General features: G+C 52.7%; 1 protein-coding gene across 1 annotated transcript in view; it reads right to left on the reverse strand.

Annotated features, from left to right (window-relative positions):
- Positions 1 to 6,701: 6,701 nt before the first annotated feature.
- Positions 6,702 to 14,696, reverse strand: part of stx1b (syntaxin 1B) — a 118,947-nt gene continuing 110,952 nt past the window's right edge. Inside the window, exons 9-10 of the mRNA XM_063062393.1 lie at positions 8,727 to 8,837; positions 6,702 to 7,533 (exon numbers count right to left, since the gene is read on the reverse strand). Of these exons, the coding sequence (XP_062918463.1) occupies positions 7,456 to 7,533; positions 8,727 to 8,837 (189 nt within the window). The 3' untranslated portion in view covers positions 6,702 to 7,455. The remainder of the gene's footprint in view (positions 7,534 to 8,726; positions 8,838 to 14,696) is intronic.

Raw genomic sequence — 14,696 nt, forward strand, 5'->3', positions numbered from 1 at the left:
CAGACCCTCTCTCCCAGGGGGAGATCTGTACACTGACCGGTGTCTCTCAGACCCTCTCTCCGAGGGGGATCACTGTGGACGGAATCACTGGACGTGATGCCTGGTACACTGACCGATGTCTCTCAGTATGTCTCTGTCAACGGTAGAACTGTACATTGACCCGTGTCTCTCAGACCCTCTCTCCCAGGGGGAGATCTGTACACTGACCAGTTTCTCTCAGACCCTCTCTCCCAGGGGAGATCTGTACACTGACCGGTTCTTTCAGACCCTCTCTCCCAGGGGGAGATCTGTACACTGACCGGTGTCTCTCAGACCCTCTCTCAGGGGGATCACTGTGGACAGAATCACGGGACGTGACACTTGCACAGCTCTACACTTCCTTGCGATCATTGGCGGAGCAGTTACGGTACCAAAGCGTGATACCTTCAGACAGAATGTTTCCTATGGTGCATCAGTAAAAATCAGGATCAGAAGTGGGAAGTGTGAGCAATTTCAAGTTCCTGAGGGTCTACATCTCTGAGGATCTGTCCTGGACCCAACATATCGATGCAGCTACAAAAAAAAGGCACGACGGCGGCTAGAGTTCATTAAGTTTGAAAAGGTTTGATATGTCACAGGAGACTGCAAATTTCCACAAATGTGTTATGGAGAGCGTTCTACCTTTGCTGCATCACCGGCGCGGAGGGGCCCAGGATCGAAATAAGCTGCAGAAAGTTGCAAACCCAGTCGTCTACATCATCAGCACTAGCTACCCCGCCACCTCGCCCCCCAACATCCGGAACATCTTCAAAAGGCGGCGCCCATCGTTAAGGAAACCAGTAACCTAGTACAGCCCCTCTTCTCATTGCTGGCACCAGGGACGAGGCACTCACGCAATACTTAGAAACAGCTTCTTCCAGCCTCTCACCCGGTCTCTGAACGAACCTATGAAAACCATCTCGCTGCCGGCTTCCCTCTTTCTGCACTGCTTATTTAACTCAACTTTATATATAAATTAATAGTAATTAAGTTTTATTATTATGTACTGTAAGGTATCGCTGCCGACATATACCGGTGCTATCACTGAAGAGATAGAGCTGAGAGCGAACTTGTGGGCCTGAAGATAGACAAGTCTCCTGGTCCTGATGGAATGCATCCCAGGGAACTGAAAGAAATGGCAGAGGTTATAGTGGGGGCTTTGGTGATGATTTACCAATATTCGATGGACTCTGGGCAGGTCCCGGCGGGTTGGAAGACGGCGAATGTCACACCACTGTTCAGAAAAGGATGTGGGCAAAACCCAAGTGACTGTAGGCCAGTTAATTTAACATCTGTAGTTGGGAAAACGCTTGAAGTTATTACAGAAATAGCAAGGATCTGGAAAGAAATGGATCCATCAGGCAGACACAGCGTGGATTCAGCAAAGGCAGGTCCTGTTTGACAAACTTACTGGAGGTCCTAGAGGATATAACGAGCGCAGTGGATAGAGGGGAACAGATGGACGTTATTGGATTTCCAGAAGGTGTTCGATAAGGCACCACATAAAAGACTTATCCATAAGATAAGGATGCATAGAGTTTGGCATGGATAGAGGATTGGTTAACTAATAGAAAGCAGAGTTGAGATACGTGGGTGTTACTCTGGTTGGCAATCAGTGGTGAGTGGTATGTTGGAGGGGTCGGTGTTGGGCCCACAACTGTTCACGATATACATTAATGATCTGGAAGAGGGTAGATACACTCGTCCCAAGTGTAGTGTATCTAAGTTTGCTGATGACACTAAATTGTGGGAAAGCAAATTGTGCAGTAAATATGGAGAGTCCGCGGAGAGATATAGATAGGTTAAGTGAGTGGGCAAGGGTCTGACAGATGGAGTACAATGTTGATAGATGTGAGGTTATCCACTTTGGAATGAAAAATGGAAGATCAGATTAGTATTTAAAAGGTAAAAAATTGCAGCATGCTACTGTGCAGAGGGACTTGGGAGTGCTTGTGTATGAATCACAAAAGGTTGGTTTGCAGGTGCAGCAGGCTATCAAGAAGGCAAATGGGATGTTGGCCCTCATTGCTAGAGGGATTGAATTGAAGAGCAGGGAGGTTATGCTGAAACTGTACAGGGTATTGGTGAGGCCGCACCTGGAGTACTGCGGGCAGTTCTGGTCTCATTACTCGAAGAATGTTATACTGGCTTTGACTCAGAGGAGGCTCACCAGGCTGATTCTAGAGATGAGGGGTTTAGACTATGAGGAGAGATTGAGTCGTTTGGGACTCTACTCGCTGGAATTCAGAAGAATGAGTGGAGATCTTATAGAAACATATAAAATTATGAAAGGGATAGACAAGATAGAGGCAGAAAAGTTATTTCCACTGGTAGGTAAGATTAGAATTAGGGGACATAGCCTCAAGATTCGGGGGAGTAGATTTAGGATGGAGATGAGGAGGAACGACTTTTCCCGGGGAGTGGTGAATCTGTGGAATTCTCTGCCCAATGAAGCAGTGGAGGTTATTTCAGTAAATACATTTAAGACAAGATTGGATAGATTTTTGTATGGTGGGGGAATTAAAGGTTATGGGGAAAAGTCAGGTAGGTGGCGATAAGTCCATAGCCAGATCAGCCACGATTTTATTGAATGGCGGAGCAGGCTCGACGGGCCAGATGGCCGACTCCCCCTCCTATTTCTGGTGTTCCTATGTAAACACGGTTCTGATTCCGTGGAGGCTTTCGTTGGTGAGCGTTCTGTGGGGTCGGACCGGGACTGGCTGTTGTCGATGTTCTGGAACTTTGAACCCTCTGGCTCTCAGCGTCGGTGATGTAGACAGGAGCATGTGCACCGACCCTCACCCCCACTCCCACCTTCCTGAAGTCTGTGGCCATCTCTTTGGCAGACATCGGCTGGAGAAGGTAGTGTGGCGAATTCCCCGCCTCGGACGGTGGCCGAGGCTGCGTCACTGGGAGAGACGTATTCGAATGAAATGAATGGGACGAGAGCGATGTCGGACACATGAGCTCTGACATTATCGAGTGCTAGGATGGATTTGAGGGGCCAGGTATCCTCCTCTAGGCCGCCCGTCCCGGAGTCAGGTCCAATTACACCCAAGCAGCTCCGTGGACACTCCCAAAACAGGGGCATCATTCCCAGTTCGCCCCCCCCCCGGAAGGTATTACCAGGGGAGACCGTGCAAAAAGTACAAGGCCGAGTTCAAAGCCTCCTTGAAGAAAGCCAATATTCCCAATGACTGCGGGAATCTCTCCCTCTCCTGGAGGATGAGCCTTCGGGATGCGATTAAGAACAGCGAGGACCTGGTCCAAAGCATACCGAGGTTCCGTGGTACGAACTCACACCTCACAGCCCCACTCCAGCCCTCCGCCCGCCCCGTACTGTCGGCACGGTATCGATAGGGGGAGGCGCAGGAGACTGGCGGCGAGGGGAATGAAGAGGTGCGGGAGAAGCGCCGCGGGAGGGGCGGAACTTCTGAACCTTTATAACGTGAACCGTCGTACAGGCTTATAAAGAGAAACGACATCTTGATGTGCACTGGAGATTTAGTTTCTGTATTTGACACATTAAAAAAGACCTTGTGCATAGTGTCATTGTGTGAATATTGAATCAGAGACAGCCACTGTTACCTGGTCAAACACTTACAGTACGGCACTGTCACGCAGTTACAGATTTAAAACTCAACATGCTCTGTATTTACATTATATACACAATTAAAACTGGCTGTGGGTAGGATGGGGGTTAATGTTAGTGTTGGTTAGGATAGATACCCTCTCCTGGCGGCAGATAGCGGGGAGAGGATCGGGTCACCACCGGACATTGCCACTCTCCTGGCCAGGTAGCCGGGACAAGCGCCAGCAAGTGCTGGGATTCGCGGGCAACGCTCCCACCTAGCGGCAGGATGTCGCAACTGCGGGCAACACCCAGACGCGGGGGAAATCATCCCTCTTGGTGATTGCGGCTTCGCTGCCACCGTCAGCCTGAGCCCGGTCCTCAGGGAGAGCGGGATGGTGGACGGGGGTTGGGGAGAGGTTTTTTTCCTTAACGTCTTTCTCTCCCTCTGTTGTGCTCTTTGGTCTGCTGAGCAAGAGCAAACAAAGATTGGTGGGACCGAACGGCCTCTGGCGCGCTGTCACCCTCTCAAGGATCTGTCACCCAGCTTCGTTCCAGGGCAGGAAGGGACGGAGAGGGAGGGGGTGTGGGACACCACTCAGCCCCTCAGTCCGTTCCTGCAATCCATTCTTGGCCTCCCTTCCGCTCACTACCAATGTTAATTCAAATGTCCGTCGGTTTTCGCCTTGACTCGGCCCCGGCAGGTCTTCGAAAAAGAGGATCTCAAGGTTCGAACCCACGGGGAAGAACTCCTGAGAATGAACTGGGTCTGCGCACCCACATTTCAGAGGAACCCGCATTCCATTCACCCGAGTTCAGCTGGTTTCTCACCGGGTGTCCAAGTCTCGGGCTCAGAATAAAGGGCTGCCGTTCCGGCCCGAAGTGGGGAACATCTCCCCCCCCCCCCCCCACACACACACAGGCTGTGGAGGCTTCGGAATTCTCTCTCCTCCTGGGGCTCAGACCCGGAGATTAACGAGTCCCACTGTTCAGAGAATTTGGGAGGAGGAGGCAGATTAGGACGGATTATATATTTCTGTGCTGTCATCGGGAAATGAGAGAGTTGGCGGCAAGAGGTCTCGGGACACGGTAAATTCAAAACACGGGTACACACGACACTCAAGTACACACAGTGATCACATTTGATGTACGCGCACACATATATACAGACGTACACGCGTGTACACTCGTCCAAACATGGACACGCGTGGACACACACACACACACACACACACACACACACACATCGACTATCACACATAGACACGGATACTCGCGCACACATACCTACACAGAGACACCGACTCTCTCACACAGACACAGAGCCACACAGACAGACACACACAGAGCCACACATACACACGCACACATACAGACACAGACACACAGACTCACACACATAGACACTTAGACACAGGAGACGCGCGCGCGCACACACACACACACACACACACTCGCACGCACGCTGAGACTCCTAGACACAGACACACACAGACACACAGACTTACAGACACAGAGACACCCAGACACATACACACACACTCACACAGACACACACACACACACTCCCCAAGAACCTCCAGATGGATGACCAGGATCTCACTGGTCGGAAAACAACATGCCTAGAGAAACGATTCCGACCGTTTAAGGAATCCTGGACAATAGGCAGATTCGGACCAGATGGACCGAAGGGCCTGTTTCTATGCTGTAATATTCTAAACACCACAGAGCTCGGGGTTTCGGGAGTGAAATCCAGAAACTCTGCCACCCACGGGAGGGAATTTGGCTTCTCCTCTGTCGGCGGGTCCTTCGCGCTGTGTCTGGGGGAAGTTTTGTTAACCGGAGCAGGCAGCAGGGGCCGAGAAAGAGCGGGTGGTTCTGCCTCAGAGATCCTGCTGAAGGAGAGGACGCCCTCGAGAGGCTGAACGGTCTCTTGTGCTTTGCAAAGGGTCGCAGGACGGTGGTCTCTCTCTCTCTCTCTCTGTCGCCCTTGGGACACCGAGTCCGCTGGCGCGCAGTCACGTTGATCTAACGGGTAGGGTGAACAGCCTTACATGTAACGGTTACTGTAAAATATATAAATACATTATTGATCCCATAAACATGTGCCTTTTCTTATTAAAAAAAAACAACTATACGTCAACAAGTGTAGATGGGGACTACTCCATGAACACGCCGATTGAAAGCTGGAGGGCCAGTGAAGAGGGTGGGGCCGGGCGCCCGCACAGAACCAATATATCAGAAGGGTCTCGGCCCCAAAACGTCGATTGTTTATTCATCTCCGTAGATGCTGCCTGACCTGCTGAGTTCCTCCAGCATTTTGTGTGTGCTGCTCAGGATCTCTGGGTTCCTGGTTTCCCTCTATACCGGGCATCCTCACCCTCACCCTGAAAGGGACCTCACACACCAGGAGCATTAAACAAATGTTTTAAAATTATTCTGCACGACTGAGAAACAGAAACCATCAACGTTCATTCCACAGTGCTGGGTTCGCCGGGGTGGGGGTGGAAGGTGGAACCACCCGCCTCCCCTCCACCACCCCCCACACCCTTTAACAAAATAAAACACTGAAACACTTAGACGAGGGCCTATCTGTACCTTTCCAGAGAACAGGAGAACTCGCCGCCTCTGGTTCCCCTCCCCTCTGAGAAGCTGCACCCCAACCCTTGAAAGGCAGTACAGCAGGCAGGGAGGAGGTGCTGAGGCAGACAGAGTGGGGGGGGGGAGTTACCTCTTGTACCCGGGGGTTTGTTCACGGGTCTGACAGGGAGGAGGCATTCACTCAGTATCCAATCCTGACCCCCCCCCATTGTCTCCACATCTCCCTCCTCGAACTCCCCACCCCACTGTTAACATTCCCTCCCTCCTTCCTCAACACACCCACTACAGACTCTGCCTCTTTCCTCATCACACCCCCTCCCATTTCTCCTGATTGTGCTCTTTGCCCTTCCCTCTCCTCCCTCACTCTTCCTCCTCCTCTCCTCTCGCCCTTCTTCACCCTCTTTCTCTGTACCCTCACTGCTCCCTCTCCCCTCTCTCTCTCCATCTCTCCTCCTCTCTAATTCTCCCCTTTCCTCCTCTCCCCTCTCTTTCTCCCCTCTCTAATTCTCCCCTTCCCTTCTCCCCCTCCCCTCATTCCCTCCTCTCCCCCTCTTTCCCTCCTCTCCCCCTCATTCCCTCCTCTCCTCCCTCTTTTCTCTTTCCCCAGGCCTACCACAGTGAAGGAGGGAAGAAGGATGTTGAGGGGGCAGGTGGGGGGTAAGGGGAGTGAGGGGACTAGGGGAAGGTGAGGGGGTAAGGGGAGCAAGGGGCAGGTGAGGGGGCAAGGGGAGTGAGGGGGAAAAGGGAGTTAGGGGCAGGTGAGGGGGTAAGGGGAGCAAGGGGGCAGGTGAGAGGGTAAGGGGAGTGAGGGGGCAGGTGAGGGGGTAAGGGGAGAGAAGGGGCAAGGGGAGTGAGAGAGGAGGTGAGGGGGTAAGGGGAGTGAGGGGGTAAGGGGAGTGAGGGGGCATGTCAGGGGGTGAAGGGAGTGAGAGGCAAGGGGAGCAAAGGAGCAGGTGAGGGGGGCACGGTGGGGGGAAGTAGTAGAGGGGGTGGAATGAGGGGACGATGGGGAAGTTTTGAGAGCTTCTCTGCTGCCCCCCTTCTTTCCCTGATCCCCACTCCCTCTTTTCCCCCCTCACCCCTGCCTCTGGGGTGAAGCACAGAAGGACACAGGTGACTGCCCCAAACACGCAAATTGCACGGCAGGAACACGACAACAGCAACGTTCCCCTCCCCCGAGGGGTGGGGGCAAGGGGTGGGGTTAGCCCAGCTACCGGTCTGTCCCCAACCCCCGGTCAAGCACCCCCCCCCCAACCGAGGCTCCATCAACCGAAGATCCCTCCGAAGGTGGAGGCGATGACGACTGCCAGGACCACACAGCAGATAATGATCATAATCTTCTTCTGCAGGGGGAGAGACGGGGGAGGGGGAGGCAGACAGGGGGTGTGGAAGGAGGGAGAAGGGATGGGGAGAGTGGAAGGGGTGAGATGGAAGGGAAGGGAGTGGGAGAGAATGGTTTGAGAGAAGAGGGTGATGATGAAGGGGGCGTGGATGAGCGAGGGGGATGGTGAGAGAGAGGAGTGAGGAGAGGATAGGAGGGAAGGACGGTGGTTGGAAAACAGGAGTGAGGATGAGTGGGAGAGCAAGGGGGAGGATGGTGAGAGGGTGAAAAGAGTGAGGGGAGAGAGGGAGCAAGGGAGGAGAGAGAGACGGCAAGTTAGACACTGAGTGACTCCTCTCATCACACACTCCCAGGGTCAGACAGAATGAATCTCTCTCCAAACCGTCTCATCACACACTCCCGGGGTCAGACACAGGGTGAAGATCCCTCCACACCGTCCCATCCCCATGTCCCCTCCACACCATCCCATCACGCACGACTGGGGTCAGACACAGGTTGAAGCTCCCTCCACACTGTCCCGTCACACACTCCCGGGGTCAGACACAGAGTGAATCTCCCTCCACACCGTCCCGTCACACACTCCCGGGGTCAGACACAGAGTGAATCTCCCTCCACACCGTCCCATCACACACTCCCGGGGTCAGACACAGAGTGAAGCTCCCTCCACACTGTCCCATCACACACTCCCGGGGTCAGACACAGAGTGATGCTCCCCCAACACTGTCCCATCACACACTCCCAGGGTCAGACACAGAGTGAATCTCCCTCCACACCGTCCCATCACACACTCCCGGGGTCAGATACAGAGTGAATCTCCCTCCACACCGTCCCATCACACACTCCCGAAGTCAGACACAGAGTGAATCTCCCACCACACCGTCCCATCACACACTCCCGGGGTCAGACACAGAGTGAATCTCCCTCCACACCGTCCCATCACACACTCCCGGGGTCAGACACAGAGTGAAGCTCCTCACACACAGTCCCATCATACACTCCCGGGGTCAGACACAGAGTGAAGTTCCCTCCACACCGTCCCATCACACACTCCCAGGGTCAGACACAGAGTGAAGCTCCTCACACACAGTCCCATCACACACTCCCGGAGTCAGACACAGAGTGATTATCCCCCCACCACCACCTGTTGACACATTTCCAGAGGTGCAGTTGTTGTAGAGTGAAGTCAGAACCTACCCTGCGAGCTTTGCTCTGGTACTTTACAGCTTTTTTTGTGTCCGAAACGGCACGCTCTACGTAATCCACCGAGTGGTCCACATTGTACTCGATACGATCAATCATCTCCCCCTGGGGTGTGCAGGGATGAGGGGAGGGGAGGGGAGGGGAGGCGAGGGAAAGAGGTAGAAACCAGGTTAAAGTGGTAGGGTGTTATCTGCATCTCCTGATTCAGCAGACTGGGCTAGGAGACCTGGACCTCCCGGTATTGCTGCTAGCATCTCACGGAATAATACGTCAGCCATCCTGGTGTCCGTGTTTGGCACGATGTTTAAAAAGTTGAATATTGAAGGGTGAGGTTTCCGGGTACTTGGAAACACGTGACAAAATAGGCCGAAGTCAGCATGGTTTCCTTAAACACAAACACGAGGAACTCTGCAGATGCTGGAATTTCAAGCAACACACATAAAAGTTGCTGGTGAACGCAGTAGGCCAGGCAGCATCTCTATAGGAAGAGGTACAGTCGATGTTTCGGGCTGAGACCCTTCGTCAGGATTAACTGAAGGAAGAGTGAGTAAGAGATTTGAAAGTGGGAGGGGGAGGGGGAGATCCGAAATGATAGGAGAAGACAGGAGGGGGAGGGATGGAGCCAAGATCTGGACAGGTGATTGGCAAAAGGGATATGAGAGGATCATGGGACAGGAGGCCGAGGGAGAAAAAGGGGGAGGGGGGAAAGCCCAGAGGATGGGCAAGGGGTATAGTCAGAGGGACAGAGGGAGAAAAAGAATGTGTGTATAAAAATAAATAACGGATGGGGTACAAGAGGGAGGTGGGGCATTAGCAGAAGTTAGAGAAGTCAATGTTCATGCCATCAGGTTGGAGGCTACCCAGACAGAATATAAGGTGTTGTTCCTCCAACCTGAGTGTGGCTTCAACTTTACAGTAGAGGAGGCCATGGATAGACATATCAGAATGGGAGGGAATGGGACGTGGAATTAAAATGTGTGGCCACTGGGAGATCCTGCTTTCTCTGGTGGACAGAGCGTAGGTGTTCAGCAAAATGATCTCCCAGTCTGCGCCGAGTCTCGCCAATATATAGAAGGCCAGCATGCGTGCAGGAAGCAGTGCCAATGCAGTCGTCGATGTAGCGAAGGAAAAGTGGGGGACAGATACCAGAATAGGTTTGGAACATAGATTGTTCCACAAAGCCAACAAAAGGGCAGGCATAGCTAGGACCTATACGGGTGCCCATAGCTACACCTTTAGTTTGGAGGAAGTGGAAGGAGCCAAAGGAGAAATTATTAAGAGTAAGGACTAATTCTGTAGCCATGGGCACCTGTATGGGTCCTAGCTATGCCTGCCTTTTTGTTGGCTTTGTGGAACAATCTATGCTCCAAACCTATTCTGGTATCTGTCCCCCACTTTTTCTTCGCTACATCGACGACTGCATTGGCACTGCTTCCTGCACGCATGCAGAACTCACTGACTTCATTAACTTTGCCTCCAACTTTCACCCTGCCCTCAAGTTTACCTGGTCCATTTCCGACACCTCCCTCCCCTTTCTAGATCTTTCTGTCTCTATCTCTGGAGACAGCTTATCTACTGATGTCTGCTATAAGCCTACTGACTCTCACAGCTATCTGGACTATTCCTCTTCTCACCCTGTCTCTTGCAAAAACGCCATCCCCTTCTCGCAATTCCTCCGTCTCCGCCGCATCTGCTCTCAGGATGAGGCTTTTCATTCCAGGATGAGGGAGATGTCCTCCTTTTTTTAAAGAAAGGAGCTTCCCTTCCTCCACCATCAACTCTGCTCTCAAACGCATCTCCCCCATTTCACGTACATCTGCTCTCACTCCATCCTCCCACCACCCCACTAGGAATAGGGTTCCCATGGTCCTCACCTACCACCCCACTAGCCTCCGGGTCCAACATATAATTCTCTGTAACTTCCGCCACCTCCAATGGGATCCCATCACTAAGCACATCTTTCCCTCCCCTCCCCCCCCCGCTTTCTGCAGGGATCGCTCCCTACGCGACTCCCTTGTCCATTCGTCCCCCCCATCCCTCCCCACCGATCTCCCTCCTGGCACTTATCCTTGTAAGCGGAACAAGTGCTACATATGCCCTTACACTTCCTCCCTTACCACCATTCAGGGCCCTAGACAGTCCTTCCAGGTGAGGCGACACTTCACCTGTGAGTCGGCTGGGGTGATATACTGTGTCCGGTGCTCCCGATGTAGCCTTCTATATATTGGAGAGACCCGACGCAGTCTGGGATATCGTTTCGCTGAACACCTACGCTCTGTCCGCCAGAGAAAGCAGGATCTCCCGGTGGCCACACATTTTAACTCCACGTCCCATTCCCATTCTGACATGTCTATCCACGGCCTCTTCTACTGTCAAGATGAAGCCACACTCAGGTTGGAGGAACAACACCTTATATTTCGTCTGGGTATCCTCCAACCTGATGGCATGAACATTGACTTCTCAAACTTCTGTTAATTCCCCACCTCCCCCTCGTATCCCATCCAGTATTTATTTATATACACACATTCTTTTTCTCTCTCTCCCCTTTTTCTCCCTCTGTCCCTCTGAATATACCCCTTGCCCATCCTCTGGTTCCCCCGCCCCCGTCTTTCTTCCCGGACCTCCTGTCCCATGATCCTCTCATATCCCTTTTGCCAATCACCTGTCCAGCTCTCGGCTCCATCCCTCCCCCTCCTGTCTTCTCCTATCATTTCCGATTTCCCCCTCCCCCTCCAACTTTCAAATCTCTTACTAGCTCTTCTTTCAGTTAGTCCTGACAAAGGGTCTCGGCCTGAAACGTCGACTGTACCTCTTCCTAGAGATGCTGCCTGGCCTGCTGCGTTCACCAGCAACTTCTATGTGTGTTGCATGGTTTCCTTAAAGGGAGGTTTTGCCTGACAAATCTGTTGAAATTCCTTGAGGAAATAACAGGATGGATAGACAAAGGAGAATTGGTGAATGTTGTGTACTTTGATTTTCAGAAGGCCTTTGACAAGATGCCGCATATGAAGCTGCTTAACAAGTTAAGAGCTCATGGTATTACAGGAAGAGTTCTGTTATGCATAGACTGACTGGCAGGAGGCAGAGACTGGGGACAAAACAAGCTTTTTCAGGTTGGCTACCAGTGACTGGTGGTGTTCCGCAGGGACTGGTGTTAAGTCCACTACTTCTTACACTAATGATTTTGATGATGGAATTGATGGCTTTATGGCTGAGTAAGGATATGATACGAAGAGAGGTGCAGGGGCAGGTAGTGTTGAGGAAGCAGAGAGTCTGCAGAAAGTCTTGGATAGATTTAGAAAATGGGCAAAGAAGTGGCAGATGGAATATAGTGTAGGGCAGTGTATGGCTGTAGGGCAGTGTATGGCTGTAGGGCAGTGTATGGCTGTAGGGCAGTGTTTGGCTGGAGGGCAGTGTTTGGCTGTAGGGCACTGTATGGCTGTAGGGCAGTGTATGGCTGCAGGGCAGTGTATGGTTGTAGGGCAGTGTATGGCTGTAGGGCAGTGTATGGCTGCAGGGCAGTGTATGGCTGTAGGGCAGTGTATGGCTGCAGGGCACTGTATGGTTGTAGGGCAGTGTATGGCTGTAGGGCACTGTATGGTTGTAGGGCAGTGTATGGCTGTAGGGCAGTGTTTGGCTGCAGGGCAGTGTTTGGCTGTAGGGCAGTGTATGCTTGTAGGGCACTGTATGGTTGTAGGGCAGTGTATGGTTGTAGGGCAGTGTATGGCTGTAGGGCAGTGTATGGCTGTAGGGCAGTGTATGGTTGTAGGGCAGTGTATGGCTGTAGGGCAGTGTATGGCTGCAGGGCAGTGTATGGTTGTAGGGCAGTGTATGGCTGTAGGGCAGTGTATGGCTGTAGGGCAGTGTATGGTTGTAGGGCAGTGTATGGCTGCAGGGCAGTGTATGGTTGTAGGGCACTGTATGGCTGTAGGGCAGTGTATGGCTGCAGGGCAGTGTATGGCTGTAGGGCAGTGTATGGTTGTAGGGCAGTGTATGGCTGTAGAGCAGTGTATGGTTGTAGGGCACTGTATGGCTGTAGGGCAGTGTATGACTGTAGGGCAGTGTATGGCTGTAGGGCAGTGTATGGCTGTAGGGCAGTGTATGGTTGTAGGGCAGTGTATGGCTGCAGGGCAGTGTATGGTTGTAGGGCACTGTATGGCTGTAGGGCAGTGTATGGCTGCAGGGCAGTGTATGGCTGTAGGGCAGTGTATGGTTGTAGGGCAGTGTATGGCTGTAGAGCAGTGTATGGTTGTAGGGCACTGTATGGCTGTAGGGCAGTGTATGGCTGTAGGGCAGTGTATGGTTGTAGGGCAGTGTATGGTTGTAGGGCAGTGTATGGCTGTAGGGCAGTGTATGGTTGTAGGGCAGTGTATGGTTGTAGGGCAGTGTATGGCTGCAGGGCAGTGTATGGTTGTAGGGCAGTGTACGGTTGTAGGGCAGTGTATGGTTGTAGGTCAGTGTATGGCTGTAGGGCAGTGTATGGTTGTAGGGCAGTGTATGGCTGTAGGGCACTGTATGGCTGCAGGGCAGTGTATGGTTGTAGGGCACTGTATGGCTGTAGGGCAGTGTATGGTTGTAGGGCAGTGTATGGCTGCAGGGCACTGTATGGCTGTAGGGCAGTGTATGACTGTAGGGCAGTGTATGGCTGTAGGGCAGTGTATGGCTGTAGGGCAGTGTATGGTTGTAGGGCAGTGTATGGCTGCAGGGCAGTGTATGGTTGTAGGGCACTGTATGGCTGTAGGGCAGTGTATGGCTGCAGGGCAGTGTATGGCTGTAGGGCAGTGTATGGTTGTAGGGCAGTGTATGGCTGTAGAGCAGTGTATGGTTGTAGGGCACTGTATGGCTGTAGGGCAGTGTATGGCTGTAGGGCAGTGTATGGTTGTAGGGCAGTGTATGGCTGTAGGGCAGTGTATGGTTGTAGGGCAGTGTATGGTTGTAGGGCAGTGTATGGCTGCAGGGCAGTGTATGGTTGTAGGGCAGTGTACGGTTGTAGGGCAGTGTATGGTTGTAGGTCAGTGTATGGCTGTAGAGCAGTGTATGGTTGTAGGGCAGTGTATGGCTGTAGGGCACTGTATGGCTGCAGGGCAGTGTATGGTTGTAGGGCACTGTATGGCTGTAGGGCAGTGTATGGTTGTAGGGCAGTGTATGGCTGCAGGGCAGTGTATGGCTGTAGGGCACTGTATGGCTGCAGGGCACTGTATGGTTGTAGGGCAGTGTATGGCTGTAGGGCAGTGTATGGCTGCAGGGCACTGTATGGTTGTAGGGCACTGTATGGCTGTAGGGCAGTGTATGGCTGCAGGGCAGTGTATGGTTGTAGGGCAGTGTATGGCTGTAGGGCAGTGTATGGCTGTAGGGCAGTGTATGGCTGTAGAGCAGTGTATAGTTGTAGGGCAGTGTATGGCTGCAGGGCAGTGTATGGTTGTAGGGCACTGTATGGCTGTAGGGCAGTGTATGGCTGCAGGGCAGTGTATGGTTGTAGGGCAGTGTATGGCTGTAAGGCAGTGTATGGCTGCAGGGCAGTGTATGGTTGTAGGGCATTGTATGGCTGTAGGGCAGTGTATGGTTGTAGGGCAGTGTATGGCTGTAGGGCAGTGTATGGCTGCAGGGCAGTGTATGGCTGTAGGGCAGTGTATGGCTGTAGGGCAGTGTATGGTTGTAGGGCAGTGTATGGCTGAAGGGCACTGTACGGCTGCAGGGCAGTGTTTGGTTGTAGGGCACTGTATGGTTGTAGGGCAGTGTATGGCTGCAGGGCAGTGTTTGGCTGTAGGGCACTGTATGGTTGTAGGGCAGTGTATGGCTGTAGGGCACTGTATGGCTGCAGAGCAGTGTATGGTTGTAGGGCAGTGTATGGCTGTAGGGAAGTGTATGGCTGTAGGGCAGTGTATGGTTGTAGGGCAGTGTATGGCTGCAGGGCAGTGTATGGTTGTAGGGCAGTGTATGGCTGTAGGGCAGTGTATGGCTGTA

Source organism: Mobula hypostoma, chromosome 11 (assembly GCF_963921235.1).
Source record: "Mobula hypostoma chromosome 11, sMobHyp1.1, whole genome shotgun sequence".
Taxonomy (NCBI): domain Eukaryota; kingdom Metazoa; phylum Chordata; class Chondrichthyes; order Myliobatiformes; family Myliobatidae; genus Mobula; species Mobula hypostoma.